This window comes from Neomonachus schauinslandi, chromosome 2 (genome assembly GCF_002201575.2).
Source record: "Neomonachus schauinslandi chromosome 2, ASM220157v2, whole genome shotgun sequence".
NCBI lineage: Eukaryota > Metazoa > Chordata > Mammalia > Carnivora > Phocidae > Neomonachus > Neomonachus schauinslandi.
The window spans coordinates 81381297-81400435 of record NC_058404.1 but is presented as its reverse complement, the minus strand read 5'-3'; the positions used below and the strand labels follow the sequence as shown (position 1 = coordinate 81400435).

The following is a 19139-nucleotide window of genomic DNA, read 5'->3' as shown; positions in this document are numbered from 1 at the left end:
CCAAAGAAAAGTACAAATGGCCAAATAAGCATGTGTAAAGATGCTCAGCACCATTAGTCATTAGGGAAATGCAAATAAAACTACAGTGAGATACTGCACACCCACTAGGATGACTTAAAAAGACAGGAACAAGTATTGGTGAGGATGTGGATAAATTGGAACCTCATGCATTGCTGATGGGAGTGTAAAATGGTAAGAACCACCTTTTAAAAAGAAACTTGGCAGTTCCTCATATGATTAATATAGAGTTACATATGAACCAGCGTTTCCACTCCTAGATACATACCTGGGAAAAATGAAGACCTGTCTCAACACAAAAATTTGCACACAAATGCATTTTTCATAATAGCCAGAAAGTGGAAAACTACCTCAATGTCCATCAGCTGATAAATGGATAAACAGTGTGGTATAGCCATGAAATTGAAAGTATAGTATTTGTACTCAGTACCACTTAGTTAGGCCTATTTGAGACAGCTTAGCTTACAATAAAAATTGTATTGTTGATCCTTTATATAATTATGCTTAGCTTTTAAGTTCTCAGATTCAGTCAGCCCTCTCCTGAAACAACAAGCGCAAGACGTCTTAAGATTCGTCCCCATCACATTATGCATTTTATGTTATCTTTCTGATTGCCAGAGGGTACTTCATACCCATGCTGACCTTGAGAATTATTCCTATTCTCAGATGATATCTTTCTTGAAACAGTCATCATTTACTACTTTCAGATTTTAAGATGCTTTTTTTTCTTGTTGGACATATTTATGTTTTTAACATAAAAATTTCAGAACATGCTATAGATGATGAATAAGCATAAAAATACTATCATATCTGTGAGTGGCAAATTGATAAACTTTTTTTGCTCTGGATCTTAACTTTGTCAATATTGATAATTAGAGGAGTTCTGTACTGAAATAAAACTTCAATACTTTTTTCACTAAAAACAGGGAAGTGTTCGACAGTTGCTACATGAAAAGATAAGAGATGCTTACACTCATCCACAATTTGTGACTGATGTGATGAAGCCTCTGCAAATTGAAAACATCATCGATCAAGAAGTACATACTCTGATTTTTATTTTATTATTTTAAACTTTGCATGTCTCTACATAGTTTGCTAAACTTCTTCTCCACATAGGTGCAGACGTTATCTGGTGGCGAACTGCAGCGAGTGGCTTTAGCTCTTTGTTTGGGCAAGCCTGCTGATGTCTATTTAATTGATGAACCATCTGCGTATTTGGATTCTGAGCAAAGATTGATGGCAGCTCGAGTTGTCAAACGGTAAAGTCCTACCAGTAAGAGTGTTAGTTTTAATTATGTGCACCGGCATACAGCGGTGCTTAATACAGCATTTGAATAGTTGATAATAGAAAACTGGAAACATTTTCAAAATCATGTATTTTAGTTTCATACTTCATGCTAAGAAGACAGCCTTTGTTGTGGAACATGATTTCATTATGGCCACCTATCTAGCAGATCGAGTCATCGTTTTTGATGGCATTCCATCTAAGAACACAGTCGCAAACAGGTAAAACTATTTCCTGAAACATTCAAGCCTAGTTATAAGTTCTAACAATTAGAAAGTTATTAGTCAAAATTTTCCTTTAAGCTTATGAACATTAATCATACCATTTTAATTTTTAAAGAGGTAGCTAGAAATTCTAGGAATGATTATGTGACTCGCAGGATTATTCATGTTGAATACTGGATGGGACTGGAAAGACTAGTCAGACTATATACCTCCTGACCCAGGGTTGGATAAGCATGCAGAGCTCTGGGCCACTCACCTTTTCTTGCAAGTTAACTTTTGTCTTCTTCATTATTTGGATTTTCAAAACAGATTGTAGGATTTTGATTCCCTGAAAACCACTGATGCTCTTAAACAGCAGATAAAGAAAAGATGCGCATAGGTTACATGATTTGCCCAACTTACACTGCTAGTGGTAGTACTCACAGTGGACCCCAAATATCTGATATTGATCTACAACAGAGACAAAATGAATGATTTTACCGTTTCCCCTTTTATTCTCTAATTTTTCTTCATTGGCTCAAATGAGAACACTTGTCATATAGAGAAGGCTAACATTGATATCAGTTTAATGAGAAATTTCTTATACTTTTTAGGGCTAAAACCTTATGTTAGGTTGAAACATATGGAATTACTGATATGCCACCATCTTTTTCCTGTAAAAATAGCAATTTCATGTGATTCCAGCATGTTTTCTGGTATTAAAGAGAGAGGAATGGAGTTGGCTATTTGAATAATTCATCCAAAAAATTAAAGTATTTAGCTTCTTCCCAAAATTCCTTTGTTTTCATTTTAAATTTGTTTACCAGTTGAGAATTAACATATTTCTGAGAGGGAAATTTCATAGACTATATAAAGCTTACTGAATTCAAATAACAATCTTGTGTATTTACAAAAATGTTTAAAATGTTCCACAAGTATGATGCAGTTTAGTATGATTTAAGAATTAGTTTGGGTAAAAAGATGAATAAAGCATAGAAATTGAGAAAGGAATAATGAGTACAATCCATTGTGCTGCACATATTCACTCCAGTTCCAAATTTCTGATGTTAATGTTACCTTTTCTTAATTTCTCTTCTCCCCTGAAAATGTCAGATTGGAAATTCTGTAATCTCCTAATTAATCTTTTGTTTTTCTAAAGTAGTATTTCTTACATGTTTTTTTCCAGATCAGAAACATAGTCTAAACTGGGTTTGTTTTGCACAGAAATATTATAGCCAAACAAACTAAACAGGCCAAGCAAAGACCCTTCTGAACATAGAATTCATAATATGCTGTGATTAGACTGTTATCTAGATAACTTACGATTGGGGAACTAGAGGGAACTGTGCTGCTTTAATACTTCAATCCCAAAATGTAGTTAAATTTGTGGGATAAATTTTAAATCACAATTGATAAGATCTTATTTTTCCTCTAGTCCTCAAACCCTTTTGGCTGGCATGAATAAATTTTTGTCTCAGCTTGAAATTACATTCAGAAGAGATCCAAACAACTATAGGCCAAGAATAAACAAACTCAATTCAATTAAGGTAGGTAGAAAAACTAATAAATCGTGGATAATTTCTCATCATAAATAATCGAAAGGCATGTTTCAAATTGGAGGGCTGTTTCATGAAAAAATTTGTCATTTCGTTAATTCTAAGATTCATATTTTTCACATTAAAATCTGATGGCATCCTTCAGTCTGGTAGGCAGTAATTATGATGTAGTTGCTATTGCTACGGAGACTCAGACCCGTTCATGTTATCTCAGAGTTGTACCCACTGTTATGCTGCCTGTGTTGAGTTTAATTGCCATTTTAAATGTTAAGATTACACTAATTCACTGTTGGAACAAAGAAGTTTTTGCAAATACCATGACCATTTTCTCTCATTTATTGTTCTTTTAGTGCATACACAACAGCCAACACCTGATTAAAATATTTTAAGAATCCAGACAAGCTCCTTCAATGAGCATAAAATTGTACACAGTGGGGAAAACATTTTGTCAGTTTAATTGGCAGTGTTTTCCTTTCTTTGTGGTACATAAAATTATTAATTATGCCCCCTGCAATTGATGTACTCTGTGGAACAGCTTTTTTTAGAAAGCAGTAATTTCTTGGGTCACTTAGGGAAAAAAAGTGAATGAACTCTAAAAAACCATTTCTGTGTTTTTGTCTCTTGCAGTGCCTCCTTAAAATGCTACTTAACATTTCATGGCCCTCTAGCCTTTGGCCTTAATGCTGGCATTTACTAGATTTTATTATTTTCATATTTGTACTCTAGCTTTGCTACTGAGCTATATAACCTCTTAGAAAGCAGAGACCAGGTCAAAATATACATCATGTATTCTTAAGCGCCTGACACAGTGTATTGATGTCTTCAGACTTTGCTGTGTATTTTGTTTATAATTATTTTACTCTCTGGCCAGGATAATGAGATTACAAGTTCTGACTTAAAATTAAAAAGTTTTTATTTTAAAAATCATATTATTAAGCAGAAAAGAACTAAATTCTACAACACTTATGCACAGCTTAGTTTTCCTAAGAATTCGTTCTGAAGTGTTAGAGATGTCGTATTTGTCATTTTCTTGTGTAGAGACCCGTGGTTCTGGCCCCAGGTATACCTAGTCATCATTTCTCTGTGCCCACTCATCTTAGTCATCATACCTTAATCCTAAAAAGGAAGTTCTTAGGCAGATAGATGGATGGATCATTTACTGGCCACTCTATAAACAGTACTGGAAAAAAATATTTTTATATACATTTTATGTAATAGGCAGTTCTCAAACTGACAATGTTAACCTTTTTGGAGGGACTTAAAATCAAAATGACAAAAATGGAATTTAATAGTTTAGCTGAAAATAGTATTGTATATAGCAGAATTTTACATACATAAATAAGTCATTTTATATAAAAGGGGCTCTGCTTGAGGTGGACCAAGGTAAGTTTTCCGGTGGTAGGGATGAGTAACAGAGGTACTAATCTTGCCTTTGATTTAGTGGACCCAGGAGTATCCAGATGCAGACAGTGAGTGCAGAGGAGGTTGTATAGATGCTGTTGTAAACACTGCCAACCAATACTGTGGGTGAAAAGTCTACCCCTACATATAGAATGGTGTTGATTTTGTTTCTGTTTTATTTTTTAGGATGTAGAACAAAAGAAGAGTGGAAACTACTTTTTCTTGGATGACTAGACAATCAGAATATTGAAAAGCCATTTCTTAAACATTTATTGGGATTTTTGTCATATAAAACTTTAATCAGGTTTTATGCCCCACATACTCTGGAGCTTGAAGTATAATTTACTTAATGTAACATCAAAAGCCAGTTGTGTTGTAAATTATAGTCTAAACACAGAAAATGCACTTTTCTGTTCTTCATAGGGCCTTTTTTGTGTCTAACATTCTAAAATGAAGACATTTCAAGCTACACAAATTACCTCCAAGTTTTCATGATGTATGGGAAGATTTTCAGTAGGTGTTATCATATTCATGTACCAAATGCTGACCAGTGTTACCCCCTTTCAAAAATCTTGAAAAAGCTTTCCGTACTTAGACTTTGCCAAATATTCCTCTTATAATGAAACTGCCCTTATTTTAAAAGCCGGTCGAAGACTCCACTAATGAAATTTGATACATAAACATCAGGATTATATTTGTTATTTGTTTTCAGTCTTTGCACTATGTTTTCAGTGTGTTTAGACTTTCAAAGGAAGATGATCTACTACAAAACACCACTGTTGGAAAATGGCCATGTTCCCAACTTAAGCATTGTTTACAGTGTTTTTGGTGCTTTTGAATATCTTTGAGTATCAAAAATCATTTCAACACCCTTCCCCCCATCCACCAGAAAAAACCCTAACTTTACTATGAATTACTCAGTTTTAGTATTCCATAAGATTCTATATTCTGTAACTCTCAAAGTAATGTCATTCTTTACACAAGTATATAATTACTGATCAAGATTTAGGAAAAGCATTTTAAAGAATATTTGCTTCCTTTAAAAGTATAGGCTGAAAATCTTTAGAGTTGATGGCTAGGCATCTATGTAATTTTAAACTTCTACAGATTTCTCATGGGCAGCCAAGAACAGTGAGCCACTTGCCTAAAGGCAACATTAATGCAAGCAAGTCCCCATATAGCTATGTAAAGTACCTCTTGGTACCAAATATATTCACCCTCATGTTTGGATGTAGAGGACATGATCTAAACCTATTTGATGGGGGGAGGGGTGCAGTTTTGGATACTATGTACCACGAGCTCTAAAAACTTACCACATCTTTTGAGTTCCTGAGTTTGAACAGTGGTATATAATGTGATACCACTTTCAGTTACACTTCTAATGCACTGAACTGGAACTAACTTATACTACAAGTGAGGAAAAGAGTTTACTAAATAAATTAATGGGGCAAGCAAAATTGGAGATTTGGAAATTATTGAAGACTTTTAGAGCTCCTTGAAACAATAGAAGTGTTAATTAATATGCAGACAGTGAATAGAAAATATGGTTTAACTGGTCCCCATTAGGCCTTTTAAAAAATTTAGGAGTAATCCATAAATACATGTTTGTTGTGAAAAATTGAAACCTACTGAAATTTATGTAATAAAAATGTTACGATCCTTCCTCACATTACCCTCCCAAAGGTTACCAGTGTTTGCATTTAATAATACATATCCTTTTGGTTTTTTTCTGTGCACTTAACCTAAGTGTGAATATGTAAAGGGTTTGTTTTGTACATAAATGGGATTATACTAAAATAAGTAGTGCCTATTTTTAAGGATAGGTTAAATTTGTGAATGATTATTTCAAGTATATTGAATAAAATAAGACAAAAGATGTTTTTACTTACTGATTCCATATTCTGCCCTAAAGAAAACACTTGTGATGAGAACACAGCTCTACTTAACTGAGGACAGAATATGTATTAGTAGTGATATTGTTCATGTACATGAAATTTTTAAAATACGGATTTAGTTAAATTTTTATATAGCAATAAGAAAGGTTTTACAGTTGCTAACACAAGAAAAAAGCTTTTCTATAAAATTCAGTAATACCAACTCAAAATACACCAACAGCGCAGTTGTTAGCTATTACATTTAGAAAGAATGCTCAATATGTCCTAATTGGAAAATATCTCAATAGTATAACACAATACACAATTTATATGAAAATATACAAGCTATTAAAATACCAAAAGGATACTCAAGACAATAAGCCTTTGGGGAATAACAAAACTTGGTTAAAGAACAGGTAAGAAAATGAGATAAATGCACATACGGCCGTAACTACCTTTTGAATTTTGTATACTGTATGTATCAACTGTTTAGAGATCATTTAAGTTTTTAAATCTTCAATAAAGAGATAATCTGTATTATGTTCAACCAGTGTACAGCAATATTAACAATTTTAGACCATGGCATCTTGAAACCCAGTCCCCTATCTCTGGCTTGTAATTGCATATTTTGGCATCTAGCATGTAGTTTGCCTTCTGTGTTGAAGGAATGAACCTATTTGCCAGAAAGTAGAAAGACTGGATAAACTATTCAAGTTGGTACTGTAATTTCACTGGTATCCATTAACACTTAGATACATTTATGTCAAGCTCTCAACCCAGTGTCTGGCATATTATGCACACCCAGCGGTACAGAAGAGAAACTGTTCTGGGTTGGAGTCAGAAAGGGCTAAGGAGGCAGCTCCCAGAAAAAGTAGCACCTGTAACAAATGATAAATCTGCAATGTAAAGCAGAATGTCAGGTCAGAGGCAGAAATCAGCATGGCATGGAGAGTGAGAATAGGATGAATACAGGCACATGCGGATTTTCAGTGCCTTCAATATAGAAATTTGAGGTTTTTCCACGCTCGTAGGGATCGAAGAGAGAGCAAAAACCACTTAGAGAAGCAGCTAGAATTACCAAGATAGTTATTCAGGAGCTTACAGTTTTTTTTCTGTAGAGCTTTTTTTTTTTTTTAAAGATTTGACAGCACAAGCAGGGGGAGCAGCAGGCAGAGGGAGAACCCTATGTAGGGCTCTATCCCAGGACGCTGGGATCATGACCTGAGCTGAGGTTAGATGCTTGACTGAGCCACCCAGGCGCCCCTGTTGAACCACTACTTAATCTGTCATGGTTTCTTTGTAATCTGGTCTGTGAATTGATGTTTAGTGAGGTGGTATCTCTGAAAATTCTGAGGTATGGTGTGCCAAACAGTCCCCTTTTCCTTCCCACCCAACCCTGTACTCACCAGCACCTCCCTCCTTGCTGTTTGACAGGGTAGCATGTGCCCAGTCCCGGATGGTGGATCGTAAATGGGCTAAGCCCATATGTGACAGCCTCCCTCGGTATTTTCCTAGTCCCCCTTGCAGCTAGGCATGGCCATGTTGACCCAGTTCTAGCTAGTAAGTTCGAAGTAGAAGTCTCTTGGGGTGTTTCTGGAAGCCTTCTTGATTTCCTAATAAAAGGAGATACATACCTGGTACTGCTGCTTATGGATTTATTGTGCCCATAAGGTGACACACGGAAATGCCAAGAAAGCCACAAGGTTACTAGTCTTCACGTTAAAACTGCTCAATTCCCAGCTGCCACTTCTCTCCAGATTTCTTATGAGAGGGAAATACAACTGTTTATCTAGGCTACCGTAAGTCAAACTGGTTTCCTGTTAAGTAATCTTGCCTCCTTGGCTGGATTGTCTCTCCAAAGGCTCTACGTTTGTTTCTGCCAGGTGACCCAAGTGTATTACCACCAGCTGGGAACCACTTTTCATCTCAGCTTGCAAACAGATATGGTAACATGCTCAGTGTTTGGGATTTTTAGGTATAGGGAATTTTTACTCTTCTGACCGCCCTTTTTACCGGGATGCTCCTGGCTTTAATGCAAATGTGTTAGTTCCAGCCCCCAACCTTGCACGTATCCCTTTCTGGGAGAGAGTTTCTCTCTCCCAGACCTACACAGTTCTCAGCTAATCAGATTGTCAACCATGTCCATCCATCCCTTCTCACCGGCTGCAGCCTCAGTGCCACTACAAGGCTGTACCTCTGGTTTCTGGTCTCCATCTCTGGCCCTCATCTGTGAATCTCTCACATAATTACATATACCCTATAAAATTATGAAGGATTTAAATGCTTTTACTGACTTCTAATTTAGAAAAGAATTCACAAGAAATAGGCAACAAGCTACACAGTAATATGTACATCCCTAGGTAAGTACGTAGCATTACTTTGTTTTCTACTCCATAGGAAGGTGGTTAGTCCAAAGCCAGTTTTCATTTAAAAGAAAAATTTAGCTTACTACACACAACTTTTTCTGACAGTTAAGTAAAATATTAAAAGGGCTAGGAGGCCATGAGAATCACACTATTCATCCGTATTTACATCTTTGATCTAGATTTTTTTTTTCTAAATGTGAAAAATATAATCACAGGAATGGTATGTATAAAAGGACGGACTTTGAAGCTCCAATTTCTAATGAACTCAGATCAATCTAAAAATTTCTAAGATAATGTTTATAACCAATGTCTGTAGCTTCACTATTCTGATGAGTGCATGATTCACACTTCTAGAAGAGCTTTATAAATTGAGGGTTTATGCAAAAAAGCTATTTAACTTCCTTCTGTTGTAGTCTACATTCTCATACTATTTCCTAGACAAACAACAAATACTCCAAGTGGAAAGCAAGCCTTCTAACTACAGAAAACTTTAAGAGAAACTGTATAGAACACTTCCAACCACTTGGTTTCACCTTTTTTATCCCATCCACTTCAAGTAACGAATTCTGAAAGGGCTCCACCCAACACCAAGACACCCTTCTTGCTTTCCTCATACTCCAGCTTCTCTACCTACTACGTGGGGAAAGACAGTGGCACTCACACAGCTAACAGCGAAATGCTTCCCCTGTCTCGTCCTCTCCCTCCATTCCAAAGTTCTGTGATACTTCATTCACCTGCTTGGGCAATCCCAAACAACTGGCTTCCATGTCTAACCAACTTACATTCCCGGCTTGCTACCCCTGTTCCCAGCTCACCTCTCCACCAAACACTTGTACCGAAAAGGAAGCCTTTCTTTCAGGCTCTCCTTCCTGGGAAAGTCATTCTTAAGACAAGGTCCATATAATAAGTAGATTAAACAAGCATTAAGAAACTTGGGTTTTCGGGGCGCCTGGGTGGCTCAGTTGGTTAAGCGACTGCCTTCGGCTCGGGTCATGATCCTGGAGTCCCGGGATCGAGTCCCACATCGGGCTCCCTGCTCGGCGGGGGGTCTGCTTCTCCCTCTGACCCGCTTCCCTCTCGTGCTGTCTCTCATTCTCTCTCTCAAATAAATAAATAAAATCTTTAAAAAAAAAAAAAAAAAACTTGGATTTTCAAAGTGTTTAAGTCTATCTGCTCCCTCAGTTTCCAAATAAAACTTTTGTTTTGAATGATCTTTCTTCATTAGACAAGTAACAGAGGTATACCTCAGCGATAGTGTGGGGCTAAGGGGATCAAAGAATTTTTTTTGGTTTCCCAGTGCATATAAATGTTTACACTGTAGTCTATTAAGTGTGCAATAGCATTGTGTCTAAAACAATGTACATAACCTTAACTTAAAAATATTTTATTGCTGAAAGATGCTAACCATCATCTGAGCTTTCAGCAAGTCATAGTAATCACTGATCACAGTTCACCACGACAAATATAATGAAAAAGCTTGAAATATTGCAAGAATCACCAAAATGTGACAGAGTGAGCAAATGTTGAAAAAAATGGGACCAACAGACTTGCTCAATGCAGGGTTGTCACAAACCTTCTATTTGTAAAAACAGTATCGCGAAGCACAATAAAGCAAAACACAGTAAAATACATGCCTATACTGAACGCTAACTTTAAATAAAGTCATTTAATCTGTAAATTATTCTTAGTCTACACAACCCATTTCATTTTAATGAATGCTGGAAAAAATGGTAGAGAGCACTAGTTCTAAAACCACTCAGAGCTAGGTCCAACTCCAAATTCTACCACGTATTAGCTGCATGATCTTAGTCAAATTAAATTACTTGGCCTATCTCAGTTTTATATATAATCAAGTAGGGAAAATAACAGTACCTACCCCATAGATTATAAATCCCACGTGGTTTTTAGTTGCACATACTAGAATTATCTTCTGACTGGATAGAAACCATAGAAATCATCTCTTATTTTTAGATGCTTACTAAAAGTCCTCTTAAGATTCATATGCTATATTACTTGGTTAACCCTGGAACCAAAGAATCACAAGCAGAATCAAGAGACAAAATTTAATATATGCACACAGTTTTATATATAATGCAGCATCACACCATGTAGGGCATTTACTCTTGTTTTATACATTCAGATATGTTTGAAACACTTCTTAAGGCTACAAAACAGAACATAGAAAAATAAACAGGAATATATTCAACACTTACAAAAAGTGATATGATAAAGAATATAAAGTACTATTTTCCTTTCAACACTTCAAAAGATATGTATATATACTTTTTTTACAAGTAACATCACAAATGATCACATCTTCACATGCTTTTAAGTATTATTTGTACTCAGTGTAAGGCTATTATCATTTTTCATACATAAATTTTCTTCTAGCTCTGTAACAATGCAATTTTTAATCCATTCAAGTAAATTCAACCCCAAAGTTGCTGTTTCCCAGCATTAAGACATGCACCCACCCCTCTTCTAAGATTTTCTAAAACTTACATTTCAGGGGGGAAAAAAATTCCCAATTAGTGGGAAATCCCAATTAGTGGGAAAGTAAATGGCTGATACTAGTAGCAAAACCTTAGTTCTTTGAAACTGACATACTGGAACTGAGCCATTACTAAGATTTTAAACAAAAACACAATAGCATTTAGACATTAAATAGGAAGCAAAATACAGTAAACAGAAATCGTGTAGCCAAATATGCATTCTCTTTAGCTACACTAAAATGGACCTTGCTTAGTACCCATAAGTGAAAGACTAAGGTTACCTCATCTAAAACCAAAGGTAAAATAAATGAGGCATAAATAAATATTGCTAGTTTCTAAGATGGCTGAATGTTTTCTAAACCAGAAATGGTTAGAAAGGAACTTTATTGCACCAAGTCAATCATAAGCAAGTTTGCAGTTCACAGGCATCTTAATTCAACCTTGAGTCACAAAGGAAACACACTGCAAGAATATACATAGTTTGCATCAAATAGGCTGTTACCAACATTGTGGTTGGGGAAGACCTACTCCTGCCAAGTCAAGACAGAGTCTGGGCTTAGGTCAGCCATGAAAACGAACATACGGGGTACCAGGAAACAAGACAAGGACTGCACAGATGCTAGCATCCTACTGCCAGTGAGTACATGGAACAAGGGCTGAAGATGTAACTGAGAGGAAACTGGACTTGAAGAGAAATACACACAATACTAAAAGGAAAGGGACAGGGACCAAGTTCAGCAAAAGCAACTAACAAAAATCAACAGGTGAGCTTTGGTCATTCTAAACATCTGTTCTTCAAAATGTGTATAATCATAATACAGTGAAGTTCCATAATTTCTAACTCAAAACACAAATGACTCTCACTCCTAAGCTTCTGTTTTTCTCTTATATAGAAACATTATATCTCATGTCAGCATACCTTATGACTCAGTTAAAATGAAGGAGGACAAAAGCTTGCTTGGCCCTAGTCTGACCTCAGCATAAGGCAAAATCCCCTGTACTAGTAATACATTTAAAACAAAACTAAAGGAAAAAAATAAAACTGACCTTCATGCAAAGACTAATTTTAAAACTAAGTATCAAAAGTCAGAGTTCTTTTATTCCAGAGGTCACTGCGTAAAGTACAATCTGCTAAAGTTCTCTTTCAGCACTGTTTCCATCATGTCCTGGAGGTAAGATATGGGAAACAGGAAGCAAATCAGTATTTCCTGCAGGAATTAGAGAGTATTCTGTTACTCAACTGAGGTAAGACAGAGCGACAGTGAAGAAATGAACGGTATTCCTTCCTATCCACGTTTTAGACATTTCAAACGGAGATCCAATCTCAGTCAATAAAACGAAAGACAGTGGAAATAACAATTTCTTTTGGACTCCTGAGATCAAACTTCTACTGCACTTTTAAATCTGGTCATTATATCTAAATGTGTTTTCATAAAAATTATCAGGTAAGCTAATGTGACATAAAAAAGCATGAGCTGAAAGTGGAGAGACCCTATAATCTTCTCATTCCATTAACACCTGTTGATGTTAACCAAGAAAAAAATGGCTTCAGCAGTGCCTTCCCCAATTGTTCTAGCTTAGAAGGTGACAAAAAGAAACTTCTTTCACCAAGTTCTCTCATGAAATTTTTTTCTTTTCTACACAACCATCCATCTTTTACAAACTTTTACCTAGCACCATCATAATAAAATGTTATCTTTCAAAGTGCTCTCTAAAATCCTATGTTACAAAACATCTAAATGCTAATCACTACTCAAATCAGCAGTTACACAGACATTAGGTAATTAAAACAACACAGAGGTAAATAACCATTATTACAGTACAGTGGAGATTCAACTGAGCCTAGCTGGCATCCAAACATTCCTGTGGGTAATCAGAGAACCCAGAAAACTCATCTGCTTCAGTTTGTCAAATTCAAGTGAATTGTATTTGCCTCTAAAAGTAATCTGCCTTTAAAAAACAAAAATCTATTTTTGGCTAGGTATATTACAAATGGCATGCAAAGAGAAATTACTACATTATTTGCATAGCACTCAAATTTCCTGATCAAGAGAGAACATTAAAAAAAGGGTAGATTTTCACATTGGTATGTACAAATAAGAACCACAACCTACAGTTATTTATAGAGTAACACAGATGCATGAATACTGTGTTGATTCAGAGTTAAATCTCCAACTGAGAATAGAGTGCAACATGCAAAGGGAATTTCTGTGAATACTGCCAAGACTGAAAAGAAGCAGGATCAGAAGAGCTAGGTTACCGAAAAGGTAAACAAGCCATAAAATGCAAAGCAACCTGTTTCTAGCAGCATCCTCTAGAAAAGAACTAGGAATCACAATCATCCTTTTTTTTGTACAACAGTTCCAGGCGAGTGACAAGTTGAACATGCAAATGTAAAGTGATACACATAACCAATGGTGCAAAGAGAAAAAGAAAACACAGTAACTCCATAGAAACCTGTCAAGCTAAAAATTTTCAACATTTCTTCTCACAAAATATTTAAATCTGTCAGTGCATTAGTGTTAAAGTGGCATTAAAAAAACTTCTGCAGGTTTAACAGATGCAGATTATTTTCAAAATGCATAGCATCTACATTTCTTTCAAGTAGGCACCATGATATTTACACCAGTGCTAGGAATTCTTGGTGGAAACAGCCATTTCATTAGATTTCCTATTATTTCTTAAACATCTGTCTTGTATGCGATCTCAAGTTCAACAAATACTCACCAAAATTCAAAAATATACCCTATGAATATTAAAAGAACTATATACAACATTTCTAAGACACAGGTTAATAGGCTGCCTTATGTGTAATATTAAAGAGAAGACATTATTCAAGTTTGACAGATATTGAGATGAAAGGCCTTTGGGTTGGAAGCATTTCAAAAGACAACAGTGTTTTAGGCTAAGAATTATTTGAGCCCAGTTTATGACTAAGGCATTGCATAATAAAATATACGTTTCTATTTGGTGCAATGTAATGTTTTGGAATCTACAGTGTGTCAAATGGTATTTTTCTTGTCACTTTAGTAAACACTATAAAGCACACATTTCCAACATCTGAATTTAAACTTATATAAGGAAAAAACCAAACACTAAATCTAAGTTTTATATTATAAGCTGTTTATAAAAAATACTTTAACAAACTTATTTTCTACTTTTTATGGGGGCAGTTACCTGGTAAACAGATTCTGAACAAAGAAAAATGGCAATGCCAGGAACTGACTTGCCCCTTGAACACACATCCAAAATTTTGTCCAAGATGGGAGTGAGGGTCAAGGGGGAGGGGAGGAGATAGTTCCAATTTGGGTTTTTATTTTAATGTATTTTCTTAAAGCCTTCAGAAACATTCCACCTAAGAAGAGGTTTCTGCCCTAAAATACCACAGCATCAACTGTCAAGCGTTTTGCCCCCGATGGCCATCTCCCATCCCCGATCTCCTCCTATCCCCGCGATAAGGCCGTCCTCGGACATTTCGATGGTACTGATAACCTTCATCTCGGCTTCTGCTCGGCTGCCCTTTCCAAGACTCCTCACCTCTCGCATGCTGATATCCTCCTCTACCAGAAGAGCCCCAATCACTTTTGTACTTCCTGCCTCCGTAAGTCTGATTATAAAACTGCTTGGATCGCCCGCTTCTCAGAATATTAGACACTTCGTTTTCATCTTCCGAACTCTCTTCTTTTGGTCTTTGCACTCTGCTATCCACAGAGTTGGCCCCACTGACCACATCAGCAGCAGTCTTAGGATCTTTCACTTTTTCTGGTTTTTCTTTCAGACTTGGAATGGTCCTTTTAGGCTCAAGTTCAACAGGCACAGTTTCTCTCTCTCTGTTTAGAATCTGAGTGGGAAGATGGGCCTTTTCCTCTGCTACAGGAGGGATGGAAGCCAATGCCAGATCTGCCTTGGGTGTCTGGGATGACTGCTCCGCCCGGCCTTCATGCTTACTAGCACTTGCTTCAGGGACAGAATGTGCGCCTTCACCTCTGGCCTCCTGAAACTCATCTACTGTGGAAACTGAACCGCATTCTTTAGACAGATCCAGATTTTCCAGGGGCAGATCCAATTCTTTCTCATCAGAGGGCAGAACAATATTCTGCCGCATGACTGGATTTTCTATAAATCCCTGGAAAGGATACCCATACCAAACATGAGGAAAGAAAGGAGGTGCAATGGGAACTGGGCCTAAGAATGGATTCGGTCCAAAGGACGGTTGCGGGAACATATTCTTGCCACTCAGTGACTCCTCATATTCAGCATGAAGAAGCTGCCCAGAGTTTTCAGATTCAAGATCAGCCTGGTAAGACAACGGTCCATGACTTTCAGACACCTGAGATGGAGGGATAACCAGAGGTGAAGAAAATGTTGGCGGTCCAATCTCTGCCTGGGGCATCTGACCATTAACACTGGCCTCCGCCTGCATAGGAAAGTGTGCATCGGTACAGGTACAGTCACTTTCGTTCTGAGCGGAAGGAGCCTCCTGGAACCAAGGATTTGGAGGATACACGGGGACAGAGACCTTTGGGTACATCCTGCAGGCTGCCAGGTAGGCCTGGTGCAGAGGGTACAGGTAAGAATGTGGGGCCCACATAGGACAACTATATGCCTAAAAGAGAAAAAAAAACCGTTGCATTAACAAAAGGGGCCGGGGGAATTTAGAGCGAGTGCTTCAAGTTTCTCATGCCTGCCAAGACCGTATCATCACTGTGATATGTAACATGAAAAGGAATTACAAAAATAAGTCACTGTTCTAAGATTCCATTTTTATTCCTATCCTGAAAACAACCCAAAGTCCTGGTACTGAGGTGATGAGGTGACAATACGATGAACTCACCCACAGATTATCAGGATCACTAATTCCATCCTTTGGATATAACTCCACGGAAACAATTTTGGGTGATACAGATCCCAGAAACCACCACCATCAAGCACTTGAGCCTCCAGCTTTGAGTATCTCCATCACTGGCTCTCTAGCTTGACCTGCATTCGTGTTCTGGCTCTACCACTAAAACTCATTGTGTGACCCCACGTCAACTAGTTAATTGGTCTGGACCTTTCTGTTCTACCAGAAAAACACTGGTATAGAGGCAGAAGATCCCCAAGGTTAGGGCTCTACAGGTTCAGGAGCCTTGAGAACATTCCAACTGCACAGATTAATGTTAGACCTCCAGTCAGAGAAGGGAAATAACTCAAAATAAACCAAATCTTTCCCCCTGCAAAGGGTCAGCTGAACTCCAAACATACAGAAAAATTTACCAGTTAATTGGCAAATTAACCAATTAGCTGAAGCCAACATTAACTAGTTAAATATAAAACTAGACAATGAATACCGCAGACGATAAAATTAACTAAGTCTCCTTTTATGAAATGACCAGTAGGCTACAGGAAGGCACCTTACTTCATATTTTAATGGTCTAAAACCCACAGAAATGAATCCAAAACAGGAGATAATACAGCACTGACAAGGACATAGAGTTCTCCAGCCTCTATGACAAGCTATTTCTAGGCTGACCACTTCCCAAAGGATACCTCTGCTCTGCTAGTGAACACACCACCTCCACAGGAGAACTTCCACAAGTTCTTTCCTTTGATCCTTTTAAATGAGGCAGATGGAAGAATATTATCCACATAACACACATGAAAAAAGCTAGGCTAAGATACATTAAATGACTTGCCCAGGGATATACAGCTAAAAAGTGATGGAACAGAATTTCAAACCCAGATCTTTCATTAAATTCCTCAGTGAGGGCATTTTCACTAGGCTGCCCAGGGGACGAGGACTATTTCCTGAATATACTCACAGGGTTAAACCATCGCCAGTTAAAAGGAAAAGCAAGCAAATACTGCAGCCTCAACCACCACTAAAAACAAACTACAGTACTGAAAATCCTAGTTCTTCAAATGTGATTTAGTAAACCTTAGGTCATTCACTGACAAGATAAGAGTTAAGATTATTTAAATACAATTTAAAACAGTATTAACTTAAAAATCACTTATTTAAAATGATAAAATATAAATACCTTTACACCAAGATTAAAGAAGAATCGAAGAATGTTCTTATCTAAAAATAACATAATAATCACTCATTAAAATTATACATTAAAAAGGTTCCCCCGCCCCACTATCCTCCAACAACATATAGCTCTAAAGACAATTTTGCCTACTGAAATTGTTTTCTCTAGCCTGTGATATAAAACATAGATAAAAACCGTAATATAACCAAAACCAAGCTCTGTTACTACAGGGTAATTCCAGGTTGAATATGCTTTGTCTTTGCTAACACCTAAGTCCGAAAATGGCTTAAACTGAGATTTTTATCTGATTAAAATTAATTTTGTATGAAGGAAACTCAGGTGTTCATTTTCTTTCTTTTTTAACTCTGTGGGGTTTTAAAAATTATGAAATAAAAATGTTGGGGGATATGGGTAAAATCAACATAAACCTAACTCATCAATAACAAAAGATTAGTAGGTATTATTTTTGACATTAACCAGTTATCCATAGACTCAAACATCAAACCACTAACAAAATTAGCCACAAAAATCCATGACTGTTCAATTTTTCTACAGATAGGAAATTTTGCAAACTAAAATTCCTTTAAAAAAAAAAAAAAGGCAAATTTAAAAGAAATTCTTAAAAAATAATATATTGTTATATTTTCTTATCATTTTTTCATACATGAAATAACAGGAGTAGTTTCAAAACCCAGTCCAGTGATGAGAAAACTCAGTAATGTTCAGGTTACGTAGTTAGTGACCTTATTAAGATTTAGTTCAAAATGGTTTTAGGCTGTTTTTGAAAAAAATGACACAAGGGAGGGACAGTTACTACACATACAAAAACCATATTCCAATCAAACCCAAGCTGAAACAAGAAAGTAAATGACTGAGAGCCAAATCTCCTCTCTCTTTCTCAAAGTCAGTCCTTAGGCTTACTCAGTAATATAACCTCTGACTTGTATTCACATTTCCCACTGAACCCCTATCAGTACTCGATAAATAAAATTGAGTACAACTCAGAGAAGGATCTCACCTTTAGGCAGGTCCTCCCCAGTGTGACACAGTGAATAAGGTGGTGCAATGGCTCGATCTCCTTTTTCATTATAAGGAAACCCAGGGTAGAGTGGGTCTTGGTAAAGGCTCAATGTCTGAGGCAAAGGCATCAAGGGCTGGTTAACTGCCTGTATTGACACAGGAACTGGAGAGGGTGTTAAATGAGCTTGGGACACAGCAGAATCAGGTCCAGTGGTCAGAGTCTGTGTCACTGACAAAACAGGAATTTGAGCAGGGACACCTACAAAATAGAAGGAAAGGAATCATAAACTATAAAAAGGTGAAAATGTTTCTCCCTACAAATGTAAGGTTACACTAAGATGAAAAGTAAAAAAAAAAAAATGCCGTACAACTGACATAGCTGATAAAATGGTATATAAGGAATCTAAAGTAGTACCTTTTATATCAACCAAGAACCCTCCCAGACACATAGGAGGAAATGGGCCCAGGAAACAAGCTTTGAGTCAATGTCTTCTAGTAGTAGCTCTTACAGACACGAGCAAGACACAGAACCAGGCAAAAGGTTCAATGGCTGGGCAGGGGGGTATACAGAGCTGGTCGACGGGAAATGCACACTGTGGTGTCAGTGCTGAGCTCAGTGGAGAAAACACCTTGCTCCTGAGATTCTGAGGGCCTATCTCAAATGAGTATCAAATTAAAATGGCCCTCCCACACTGGAAGCAGAGCAAAGCAGAGGACCACAAAAAGCTCTGTGAGGCTCTACACAGCTAACCGTGCTCTGAGTTCAAGCAATTAAGAATTTGAAACCTCTGGGGCGCCTGGCTGGCTCAGCCTCAGTTGGTAATAGCACATGCGATTCTTGATCTTGGGGGACTGGGAGTTCAAGCCCTGTGCTGGGTGTAAAGGTTACTTAAAAAAGTAAAATAAAACA

General features: G+C 37.0%; 2 protein-coding genes across 3 annotated transcripts in view; one reads left to right on the top strand and one right to left on the bottom strand.

Annotated features, from left to right (window-relative positions):
* The window catches only part of ABCE1 (ATP binding cassette subfamily E member 1), a 31213-nt gene extending 24339 nt beyond the window's left edge, over positions 1-6874 (top strand). The window contains exons 14-18 of the mRNA XM_021679315.1: positions 945-1055; positions 1135-1277; positions 1402-1524; positions 2942-3053; positions 4650-6874. Of these exons, the coding sequence (XP_021534990.1) occupies positions 945-1055; positions 1135-1277; positions 1402-1524; positions 2942-3053; positions 4650-4697 (537 nt within the window). The 3' untranslated portion in view covers positions 4698-6874. The remainder of the gene's footprint in view (positions 1-944; positions 1056-1134; positions 1278-1401; positions 1525-2941; positions 3054-4649) is intronic.
* A 3878-nt stretch (positions 6875-10752) lies between these two features.
* The window catches only part of OTUD4 (OTU deubiquitinase 4), a 41574-nt gene continuing 33187 nt past the window's right edge, over positions 10753-19139 (bottom strand). For both annotated transcript variants that reach the window (XM_044912878.1, XM_021679361.2), the window contains exons 19-21: positions 18228-18488; positions 17216-17256; positions 10753-15801 (exon numbers count right to left, since the gene is read on the bottom strand). In XM_044912878.1, the coding sequence (XP_044768813.1) occupies positions 14593-15801; positions 17216-17256; positions 18228-18488 (1511 nt within the window). In that variant the 3' untranslated portion in view covers positions 10753-14592. The remainder of the gene's footprint in view (positions 15802-17215; positions 17257-18227; positions 18489-19139) is intronic.